Source organism: Neolamprologus brichardi, chromosome 22 (assembly GCF_056152115.1).
Source record: "Neolamprologus brichardi isolate AB-2024 chromosome 22, ASM5615211v1, whole genome shotgun sequence".
NCBI lineage: Eukaryota > Metazoa > Chordata > Actinopteri > Cichliformes > Cichlidae > Neolamprologus > Neolamprologus brichardi.
The window spans coordinates 13038767-13051113 of NC_142124.1; the positions used below are offsets into that span (position 1 = coordinate 13038767).

Below are 12347 nucleotides of genomic sequence, written 5' to 3' on the forward strand. Positions count from 1 at the left end.
ACAAAAGGTGGCAGCAGAGATCGGTTATAAACCACTGCAGACAAATACAGCAGGCACTTTTTCAGTTTTATAGTTCACACAGCAGTGGGTTCACCACTTAATTGGTCAATTAAACCTCTTCTGGGGACTAATAAGCTCCTTTTTTCTCCACTTAGTTTCTAGGAGCCCGTTAGAATAGAAATAAAATGCATTTTTGTTTTCTTGCATTTAAACTATAAATTCATGTGCAAGTTCAGCATAAAGAGAGGTGCAATCCAGAATAGGTGGAGATATGTGAATATGCATATTTATTATGGCCTAATAATTTGGTTTGAATAAAACTTGGCCTTTCTGCTGTGCACGTTCTCCTTCATGATAAAGTACAAGTCAACATGAATACACTCTATATGCATCTGTGCCCGCTGAATGAAGGAGGACGCGCAATAAGCCTGTTTTTAATGTTACAAAGAAAGAAAAGAGACACGGAGGAAAGAGGTTAAACCTCTTGAAGATGTGTCATTGAACATCACAAGAACTAAGCAAAGGACACGGTTTGACAATATGTTTTGACGACGGGAGGGCACATGCGTATTATTAGCTCAGGACTTTATTTTTAATCATGTTCTTTCATGAGTGTACATCAGCTTTAATGTCTTACGCAAGAAACCATGTCATGGAAAAGATTTCGGATACTTCACTTTGAAGTACTGCCAGAAATGAAATCAGTCCCAGCAGCTTATTCGGGTTATTAAATGAATGGTTACAGTAATTTCAATTCTCCTAATCGAGCATTATATTTGAGCAGCATGTGCCCAGCACTGTTTCAGGCCCATGCATCCGGACCAGAGCTTGCACAGCAGACGCTACAATAAATCATTCCAGTTTTCTCTTTATTAAAAAAAAAAGGATCTTCCGGCTACAAAGCGTATTGCAATTTGTAGCCCAGTGAAAAATAAATTCAGGATATGCTTCTCATAAGAGAATTAAAGCAGAAATCCTGCTCAGCGCGAACAATTCAGTCATTATTTGTGTTCCTGTGTTGACCTGGTAGAAACGAATAACCACGTGATTAAATTACAATAAAAAGGCTTTTAATAAACGTTAGAATTAGTCATTTTCAGAAAATCCAGTGACGCACAGCAATCAAAAAACAGTGAGATTTCTTTTTATTGTCTTCTCAACAGCCAGAACTTCAGTCAAAATAATAATTTCTTCTGTCATTCAGTAATCTGAGACTGTCTGAAAGCATTGGTTGTACATTGTTTCTCCTTAAAAAACAAACAAGAAAATCACACGTTACCAGCCAGCATCACTGGGTTTCACTTAAACACAGTACAAATGTGTTTCATAAAGTCTTGGGCCAAAATAACTCATGTATTACAGGCGCTACATGATTCACTATTAATCACTGAAATTCAGCTTTTACATTAACGTGGCTCTTTTAAAATGTCTTATTGTAATATAACGACAATTACAAATAATTCATTACAATTCGAGCAAAACAACTATTTCAACAATGGCTTCTTACAAAGAAAAAATAAAGATTTAGGTGCCAAAAACGCAGCAGTTAATTGTCGTCCCTATGTTTACATGCCGTCGATAGCAATCAATTCATACACAGTGAACAAACTTCTCATTGGTTAGTTTAAAATATTTGTCTTTGTGCAGACAAACAAAACAACTTCACGTAAAATTGCCTTTTTTTTCCTTTATTAAATCGGCCTGCTGTGGTTCTGCTCAAAGTTTCACGTAGACTATTGGGAAACTGTAACACTGCATTGTAAAAGAAAGAGTTTCCCCAACCTGGAGAGATATTCACCCTCCTCTTAAAGAAAATGCTTCGATGGGGAACTGTGGCAGCACATAGTGCTTGTGGTTCAGTTAGCTCCGTTTGGTGGCCCCTCTGGGATGAGTGACATGAAAAAGGTTATGATGAATGACCACGTGGAGGACAAGAAGCCTGTGTGGGGGGCACTGTTAGGATCTTCCGCTCCTTCCTCTCCGCTTTCCCCATCCTCATCATCAGAACCGTCATCCAACACTCCTTCCTATACGGGGGAAGTCAAATTACAAGAATCAAGTGAGATTATAGTTCTCCCTGACGCTCAGTGCACAAGATTAGGCAAGAATATATGAGTCATATTTGACTGTGAAATGAGATATCCACTAAATTAGCTTCAGGCATAACGCCCCACACTTTATCTGCATACTTAAAAAAACATTTCTTCATTCCCCTGTGAAGTCAAAACGCCATTTTAGTGTTTTTCGCTCATCTTTCCCTTCCACTAGACCGGCAAATTACATTTTTTCTAACATAATTAAAACAACAACATAATTAACAGACCATCTGAAATCAAGTAAATGTCAAAAAACTGTGATTGAACCCAATTGACCTCATTTTCATGATCTTTGTTGTTTTATTAAATTGAGCAATCTACAATACAACTGTTATGAGTTATTAAAGACAAGTGGTGTACTATATCCTTCAGCTATCTGGAAACTGATACTTCATTTCACAGCTTATACTGCAGATAAAAAAAATAAATGATACTGATAACAATCCAATCAGTTCTGAGTAAAGCACCAGTGGATGAGAGAGACAGCTACCATTTCTTGTAAGTCTTGGTTTTGTGGCTCTCCCTCGGCATCATCCTGATTGCCTCCATCTCCGGGAAGCTGAAGTTCGTTCTCCAGGTTAAACGGAAACCAGCCGGCCTGATGCCTGCAGGCAGAAACAACAAGAAAAGAAATTACAAATGTTTCACAGTGTTGGTCATATCAACTTATTATTCATTATACTCTTGAGTAATCTTTGAGGTACTTATAGTGTGGTATGAAAATGACAAATCCCTGTCGTGTCTACAAAATATGTTTTGTAAAAATTCTAAGAGCCTTTAATGTTAAGATGAAGGCAAAATATATCAAAGTAATGCATTGTAAAAATCTAAACTTCTGTTGAGTCTTCATAACTTTAAAATTCAGGTACTTCTTTCCAGTTATATTAGGGCAAATACAACAGGGAATCTCGAATGTAGCGCCACGTGAAGACACAGGAAATCGCTCTAATCAGACAGCATTCAACCATTATGGCCTTCATTGTAAAGGCAACCATTTTTTAAAGATAAATGCTTTCCAGAGAAAAGCGTTTATCTATTGTTGTGAATTTCGATGTGAGATGAGACCGAGTATCACCCACAATTAGTGCCTTTTGTTAAAGTACAAATCCGAAAAGGCACTTACAAAATCATGAGACCCAACGATGCAGTAACAGAACAAACACTACTGTAAGTACAGACAGGCAGGATTTTCGAGTATTTGTTAGAGTATATAGAAAATAAATTCGATATTTTACGTGACTGTTTCTTACAATTTATCCATTTTCTTGTTTTTCCCTACGCCTGGAACGATGTAACATTCTGGTACCACGAGAAAGTAGCGATAAAAGCACCTTTGAGTCATTTGCCAGCCACTATATTAAACAATACCAGAATCCAACAAGATGTAAACTCTCCCAGTTAAAGCCACTGTGTCACCGTGCATGCTGCAAATACGCTTTATTTCAGTTTCAGAGTTTGAAGAGTGTTTTAGTGTAGTTCTGGTCACTGTATTGTAATGACGGGCATTTAAAACACATGCATAAAGTAAACTCACAGGTAAAGCACCAGCATGGCCATCATCACCATGACAAAGCGGCTGAAGGACGAGTAGAAGTAGACTATACTGAGTAAGATGGCAGCGCGTGAAAATGTGTACACCCAATCCAGCCAGTCCCGATTGAGCTCTTCCTCGTTCAGGATCTCCCCTCCTTGGGCATTCATCTGGACTTCTGGGTTGCCGTGGCGACCCACCTGGGGTCGTTGACTCTGGGGATGGGACTGGTTAGACTGGGTCGAGGGCTGGTCGGGCCTGAGGTGCTGAGAGGAGGCGGCAAGTAACTGACTAGAGGACGAGAGACAGATGGTGGTAACACTGTTTGAACACGGCCCTAAAAACGTTTTTGTTTTTAAATGGAGAGACTAAAACACAAATGGACTTACTAATGCATGTAGTACTGCCTGGCATACAGCTGCTGCCACCACATGAGTGTCATGGGGTTGTAATAAGCGGGCATATTTGCGGGAGGCATCGACTGAGCAGAGTGTTGGTTCCAGCTGGAAAAAGAGGAGCAATATGAAAACAGTGACATTCTCCATTTTTGGAGAAGAGGTTTTAGTCAGAGCCAAAGGAAAAACATCAGCATTGTAATCACGCTGTTAATACTGTTTATTCAGTCAAATATAACCAATGCTTTTGTTTATCACATGGCCAGACATAACAGGAAAACACACCCTCAATAAACTGATCCGTGTGTAAACAACCTCACTAGGATTGTTGGGAGAAGTTTTTATACACTCAACATGACAACATTATATATCAGTAAATTTGGGTTTTTACTGATTTCTGCATAAGTTTTAATTTAAATTCAAATCTATACAGGCTCAAATATACACACACACTCAATAAGCCTTTTTATGACTGGTGCTGAAGGTTCTACAGTGTCTTTTACTTTGGCGGGGTCTGATTAATCATCATTAATGAATACAGCTAGTAGTTTCTCTTTGCCAGCATAAAAAGGATTAGGATGCGAGCACTAATTTGATTGACAAAATGCACATTTGTAAAGTCCAAGGAACTCAGTGAAGATCTGAGAAGATGAACTATATATTTACACAAGCTGGATAAAGTCTGGAAAAAGATCCGAACTGTCAGCTTAAGGGGAGATTGGTTAGGATGCTCAGGAAAATACCAGTAAACTGGAATCTGGAGCAGCCAGGAATGAAACCATCAACCTTCACATAACACATAGCAAGTTGTTGGTGTTTTTGTCTTCTTTGGATTTAAGTAAAATCTCTTTGTGTTTTTTTGTTTCAGCTCATTCTCAGTTTATCACCATTAAATAGTCTGACTTTACAGTTGTTAAGCAGAGGTAAATAGCTCTTTGTCATTATATGTTAGCTTCTGCTGCTGTAGCACACGCTAAAACTACAGTTATTTAAGACGCAATGTGCTGAAAGTTGCCAAGTCCAAATCAGTAAGATTGTTATGTAAACATTGCAATGGAAGTGTCTTGAGTAACATGTTAAAACTACTTAATAATGAAGTTTATAAGCAGGTGTATTTGCATTGTTTTTCTATTTTCATCATTAGTTGGTTTAGTGAAACAGTTTCCTGAACTACCCTACACACCTGCACTGCAGTTCAGTAGCTTACCTGTACATAAATTGTGGATACATCTGGTGGTAAGGGAAGGATCCAGCTCGGTGTCTGAGTCCATCACTGCTCCCTCCCGTAGAGGAGTGGCTATCCTGACCAACTCCATTAGAGTTCTGAGGGGCCTGTGACCAGGGAGGGCGGAAAAAAAAGTTCTAGTTTCTTGCTCGTCTAAAAACAAAGGCAAGTGACGTTTTTAAATCTCCAGAGATTTGCAAATTACAGCAGTTAGGTAGCTGATGAAAGAAAATATGGCGATGATGAAATGAAATGCAAGGTCTAAGAAGCACACGGCTGACCCACCGTGGGACGGGCTGTGCTCTCCTGGGGCTTGTTACTGTAGCTGCGGGTGGGCTTTGGGGAGCTGGGAGGGGTTCGTGAGGCGCACACCAGATGGAGCATATGGTACTCGTCCTGCTGTAGAAGCCAATAAGAGCTCATTATTAAACACAGCTTAAGTGCAGCATGTTCTTTGGACTTGTTATTTTTAAACCTCAAGAACACTTCAAAGCGCTTCTAAATCTATTTTGTGGACATTTGCTTTATTAGATTAATGCAAAGACAAGAATACTATACATTAAGCTTTTCTATAAGGCTACAGATCTAAATCCTTCAAAAGAGTTTTCCAAGTTACTATCTTTGTTAATTACTTATCTGGATATACCTTAATCAGGTGCTGAAAAACTTTTAAAATGTTGCTTTCAGCTTTAAACAAGACAAAATTAACACGAGGGAAGCGATTGTTTCTAAACAAATCAGCAGAAACTCAGCATCCCTGCTTAACCTGTGATAACTGAAACAAATACACGATTGTTTTTTTTTTTTGGTATGCCATTCCCCATTTATGTACACATTATATGTATGCATGTTTTGTATGCTGTTTATTTACTGCTGCATAACTATTGCCAACTGAGCTGCTGCCTATTTTGGCTAAGGACAACTTCACAAAAGAGACAGGACATTTAAGATTTGCAATGTTCCTGCTCAAACACAAACATATTAATAATACCTACATAATATTTGAACATATTGAGTTTCTTTACAAAGCAGCATGCAATTATAGGAAAGCCCATTATAAAATGCATTACTTTAATAGTGGCCTAGAGATGAAGAAGAGAAAAAAAGTGGAACACTGGGTAATAAAACATATTAAAAAAATCAATTAAAAGAGAACAACATAAAAAGAAGGAACACAATAAACTCTCATCAGAGCTGCAATATACCTGTACACACTGTCTTGCTTTGCCCCCTCCTCCATTCTACTCTCTTTTTAGTGGTGATATGTCGGCCAGTTTTTCGTTTTCAAAAATCAATTCACTAGACTTGAATTTACCTAAAAAAGATCAACATGAACATTAAAACTTTTTTTCCCTCAAGACTTTGTCATTGCTGTGCCACCTATGGTTACATAATCATTGTTGCAGGTTACACAAAGAAAACCAGGAGGAAAAGTCCTTCACAGCAACAAATACAAAAGTGAAGTCACTCCGTGCCGATAGCAGAAAAATGGGCCAACCTAAGAGTTGCCTAATTTTGCAGGAATCAACATGACTCATTGACATTCAGTAATGTCAGCATGACAAACTACAGTCACTGGACACTTTATTAGGTACAGATCTTTGTTAATGCAAATATCTGACCAACCAATCACACGGCAGCAAATCTGTGTATTTAGGCATGTAATCATGCTTTAGTTCAAACTGAGCATCAGAATGGGAAAGAAAGGTTTTTTTCCCGCTTTTTAATCAGCAGTTCCAGCTAATGGTGGTGGTAGCGTAGTGGTGTGGGTGATACTTTGGGAACCTTAGTACCAACTGAGCATCATTTAAACACCACAGCCAACCTGAGTATTAGTACTGATCATATCCATCCAATCACAGTGTACCCATACTCTGATGGCTTTTCCCACCAAGATTAATGTGCCATGTCACAAAGCCCAAATCATCTTAAATTGGTTTCTTAGACAGGACAGCACAGTGACACCGTACTCAAATGGCCTCCACAGTCATTGGATCTCAGTCCAATAGAGGGTGGTAGTGGTAGAATGGGAGGTTCACATCATGGATGTAAAGCCGACAATTCTGCAACACCCGTTTGATGCCATCATGTCAACATGGACAAAAAAAATCTCTGAGGAATGTTTCCAGTACCTTGTTGAATCTATGCTGCAAATGCCAAAGCGCGTCCAACCCAGTACTAGCAAGGCGTACCTAATAAAGTGTCCTTTGAGTGCAATTCCAGTTTATCTCAGATGTGTGGGAAGGTGTTTCTGTGTAGGCTACATAAGTTCTTCCACACCATACTCCATTCTACTTTGAGTGCAGAGAGACTCTTTTGTTGAAATTGTAAACACAGTAAGCAACAATTGCCTGATACATTTTTGTAAATCAGGCAGTTAAAATCTTGTGAGCTCTAGACTTACTAAACTACATGGACTTTAATAAATCCTATGCCTATAACCACACAAACTTACCTTTCTGAGCACATCTTTTAAGGTAAAATGATCCAGCAGGAGCTTTCCAGAATACACCAGCCTCTGGTCTTTGGAGCTCTAAAAATAAAAGAAAGGATAACGATAACTGGGTCAAAGAAGGAAGCCTATGTATAATGAACAACACCAAGAATGTAGGTTGCTCAGTTTTATTTTACATTTTTAAAAGGGTAAAGATGCCAGAAATACAACCATACACTGAAAGAAAACAGAGTTAACTGTTAAATGTACATGATCACAGCATTAAAGGGCAGAAACTTTCTGTGAATGAGTAATAAGGATTGGTTTGTAGTAACCTCAATTAGGATAAGTGGGTCTTAAGAGTGGATTTAGCTCTCCTGACTACAACAAGGTCAGAGTGTGATCCTCTTACAGCTTGCATTCACTCTACAGTTGTTAAAAAACACATTTTCTCTTTTAGATCCTGGCCATCTTCCAACTGCAAGTGGAAGTATTTTCTTGTTTTTTGAGATTTCCAGAAATAACTTCCCCCGAGTTACACAAAAATGTACAGGCATTTGGATGAACACTCTACAGCTTTATCAGAATGCAGTTTGCTCCCATGTATTTAATTTGATTGCATCAAAACAAGCCGAGAGCACAGAGGAAGCAGAGCAAAGTCAGATTAGCAGCACAATAAAGCCGGAATACAAACGCCTTCCCTTCATTGTGACGTCAAATCTACAGCCTCCAAGGCTCTTTCAGCTACAAAGACTCGAGGAACCTCATTTCTTTCCCCTTCAGAAAAAACATCAAGGTTAATGATCTATGTCACTCAGTGATTATTCAACTAAGTGACATAATATGACTCATGAGGGAACTCAGCAGAACTCACGAAGCAAAAGTAAGCAAAGCAAAATGAAGGTTGAGACTGTGTGAGAGCTAAAAATCAAAACACAGTTAAAGGCTACAGAAACAACAAAAATGCAATTCATTCTCAAAACTGTAACTGTGAAGCTCATATGTAACAACATGTACACATAGGGGTATGCAGGCCATTTCCTGCCTGATATGTGTAGCATAATGCACAAAAAAATCTGGTAATGATATCAATACACAGTTTGTCCAGCAGAGCGGCTTTCACTGCAGTGTTTGCAATACTGTCACTGTCTGCAGCATATGGAGCAGAATACATGTCACAGCACCATTATGTATCAGTGTGCTCGCTGATTTTGTAACTCCAACATATTGCGTGTGTCATTCATATTACTATTAACTGAAAAAGGCAAGAAAACACTTGTTACACTTGTTACATGTTATGAGTATCTTTCTAACCACATAACTATCTCCCAACACTGCAGTGTTTCTCAAACTGTGGGGCATGAACAACCAGAAGAAAAATGTGAAGTTGAATGAGTGTAATGATTTTTTTTATCATTACAAGGGAAGAACAAAAACAAGAGTTTGTTGATGCAATAGTTTCCATTTTATTAAAATTCAATTTTAATCGTTCTTTTTAAATTGTAAATTTTTGATTAAAATAGCCAGAAATAAAATTCTGCTAACCTCTGAAGTGAAGCATACCAAAAAAAAAAGTTTGAGAGCTACTGGATTACTGTATGCCATCAAAACAAATACAGTAGTAGTATTACAACAGCAGCTGCTGCTCCTACTTCAATAACAGTGATCAGCTGGTTTGGATAACAAAAGCAAAATAGGAAAGTGTTACCATGATCAGAGGGAATTAACACGCAAGTCAACCTCTTACATCAACAGCTTTGATTAAATAAGAGTGAGATACTCACAGGTTTACTCGGGTACACATCAGATAGGTGAGCTTTGAGTTTCTCTACAGTCCAGTTCTGGTAGCAGTTGATTGTCTGGTCATCATATTTCTGGTTGGGAGCCCTGATCACAAGGGTAACAGGATTGTCCACAACAGCTTGATCCATGACTCATTTGTCTTCAGTGGAAAACAAGAGAGAAAGGAGATCTGGACTACGAAGTGTGTGTCCTTGTTCCAGCTCTGTTAGTTTTCAAATAGGTTCCTGGCACCATCGAGGGGGAAAAAAATCTCACAGCTGGAAGAAACAGAAATGACAACATGAGTTTAGGGTTGCCCAGGTGGCATAGTGACATATTACGTAGTAAAATGAAGCAAATAATAACAGCACGGGAAAAAACGGTTCAATATTTTCCGACAGAGAAAGAAGAGTCATTCGTTTTTATCCTGTATTCGCCCTGACACACATTGAACCACACATATATTTCATTACAGCTACAACACTCGCGACAACATTGTAACAAGCTCCCGAAGTAAACAATAGCGCTAAGGACAAAGTGTTATGCTCTAACAGAAAACTAACGCTACATTTTGTCAGGGGTAATTAATGGATGGCTAAGCTAACGTTAGCTTTAGTAGGTTCTCTGCTACTAACAGCAGTCAAGTCAAGCTAAAAAAGTTCTCGCCTTGGATAACTACCCGCCCAAATTACAATGATCTAGTTGTAGAACGGTGTTCTTGTAAAACTAAGCTATGATGTACCTGGTTAACGTACCTGGTTTACCTCCGGACAATGTTGTCTAGTTGGCTGAACGGACTGAACCTGGTTGTCATACTTCTTTGATGGATTTCGGAAGGTTGTCAACATTCGACGTTATACTTACTACTGCCACCTGCTGGACTTTAGTGTGCATTACAACAAAGACACGCTAAAAAAGACTGTGGAGATGTACGTTTAATATACATTTCAAAGGAGTCTCTGCAGTCCTTTGAAACAGCTTGTAGAACCTCTTGAGCAGCAATTCTTCAAGTAGTATTTTCTGTATGGACCTATCAGTCTCTGATATTGCTGAAGAAATGAAGAATTTTGGCCCTCTCTTCTTTTACAAATCTTCTTGAGCTCACTGAAGTTTGCAAGCCTTTGTTAATATACTAATGTCTTAAGATCCTGCGACATGGCCTCACATTTGACTCTAAATACTTTGGTATACAGAGGAGTTCATGGTTAACCCAATGACTTCAAGTTGCCCAGGTCTTGTGGCTGCAAAACAACCCCAAATCATCAATCCTCCTCCGCCATGTTGTTGATATGAGGTATTTGTGGTGATATCCTGTGTTTGGTTTCTGGCATATGTGGTGCTGTACTATAAGCCCAGATGCCTCTTTGGTGTCATCTGTTCAAAGGACATTGTTTCAGAAATCTTGTGATTTGTTAAGGAACTGTTAATGAAATTTCCGACAATAAGCCATGCTACAATGTTCATTTTAAAGTCTATACTCTTTTCTGGCAACCTTTCCAAACCAGCCATACTTGTTCAGTCTTTTGTAACTGCACTGTCATGAACTGTCGCCTTTAGCTTGCAAACTGAAGCCTGTAGATTCAGACATGAAACTCTTGGATTTTTTTTGATATTTTGTCCTTTGCAGGGATGTCCAATCAAATGCAAATTAACTCATTTAATTAGCAGCACACAGCTGCTAATTCCCTCTTAATACCCATGGAGGCAGTAAGGGTGTACTTTTCTACTGCAGTTAATGAAAATTTCTAATAGATGTGGACTTCATAATAAAATACTATAGAAAACTACATTGTTGTGCAAGAAAGAAATGATAAAGAAAATGGAAAAAGTATTTGCCTATACTAAAGATCATTTGATAAGCACAACCATTTATTGCACAGCATGTTACCTGCATTAAATCTATTAAGTCAGGACAATTTGCATATTAATGATGAAGGAACTGAGCTCACAGTCCATTATTTATTCAGTGGGCTAGTTTCAGTCATTGTGATCAAAGGTACTGTTTATAAGGTTGGGGAAACCTGCAGAAGGCTGAACCTGAAGAAGTCACTTAGATGTGTGACGAAATGTTTCGCTGAAAACCCTCTGACCAGACGAACAGAATCAACTTTTTTGGGGTAAATCCACTACAAAAAAGCTTACATTCAATGCAGTATATAGATATTTACAATTATCCTATTTTGATGAATATGCTGCTGATGATTTACCTGTTTTATGCCTTCCGCCAACATGACAACAAACAGTCAGAAATAACTGACTGTTTTTTCACTATCAGTAATTAAAACAATCGACTGATTGATAACTAACAGAAAAAGAGAAAAAGAAACGGAAGCCCAAACATTATTAAATTTATCAGAGTTGGGTCTAAAACAGTTGAAAGCCTTCTCACTGCCATCTACTGGTAGCATGATGAAACCTACTCTCTTTCTTATTACATCAACGGTTATTGTGTTTGGTGTCCTTGGACAGCTTTTATCTAAATTATATTCAGCACAGTTGTGGAATTAAGGCTGGGACTATGCAACAGTGAGATTAGTCTGAAGAAAAATGATGGACGTGTAAGAACTGAATTCATAGTGGTCTGTAAAGTCGGGTGCTGCAGTGACAGGAGAGCTTAAGATAGCCAAGACAGCATTTATGCATATTCAAACACAGCTATAAATAAACAATTGAATGGAAATTAAATATGTAAAATAAGACAAAACTTACCAAAGCTTAGTGAGTTACTGTTGTGCAAAGAGATTATAGTTGACTGACCCGGTAATGTAAAAATGAATATTCTACTTAATGTTGCAGATTATTGTTTAAATCCTCAGTTCTTTGGGAAGTGCACTCAGAGGCAGGGACTGGAAAAATACAGCACATTTTCCTCATAGTTACTACA

General features: G+C 38.4%; 1 protein-coding gene across 2 annotated transcripts; it reads right to left on the bottom strand.

Moving 5' to 3' along the window:
- Nucleotides 1-1128: 1128 nt before the first annotated feature.
- Nucleotides 1129-10285, bottom strand: LOC102777637 (homocysteine-responsive endoplasmic reticulum-resident ubiquitin-like domain member 2 protein). 2 transcript variants are annotated; one of them, XM_006788032.3, is made up of 9 exons: nt 10219-10285; nt 9466-9741; nt 7703-7780; nt 5533-5646; nt 5230-5354; nt 4017-4130; nt 3631-3918; nt 2587-2701; nt 1129-2027 (listed from the first exon to the last, which is right to left on the bottom strand). In XM_006788032.3, the coding sequence occupies exons 2-9, from the start codon at nt 9610-9612 to the stop codon at nt 1857-1859; spliced, it is 1152 nt and encodes a 383-aa protein (XP_006788095.2). In that variant the 5' UTR covers nt 9613-9741; nt 10219-10285; the 3' UTR covers nt 1129-1856. The 2 variants fall into 2 exon arrangements, with proteins under 2 accessions (XP_006788095.2, XP_006788096.2); XM_006788033.3 differs by having other exon boundaries at nt 10206-10236.
- Nucleotides 10286-12347: the final 2062 nt, after the last annotated feature.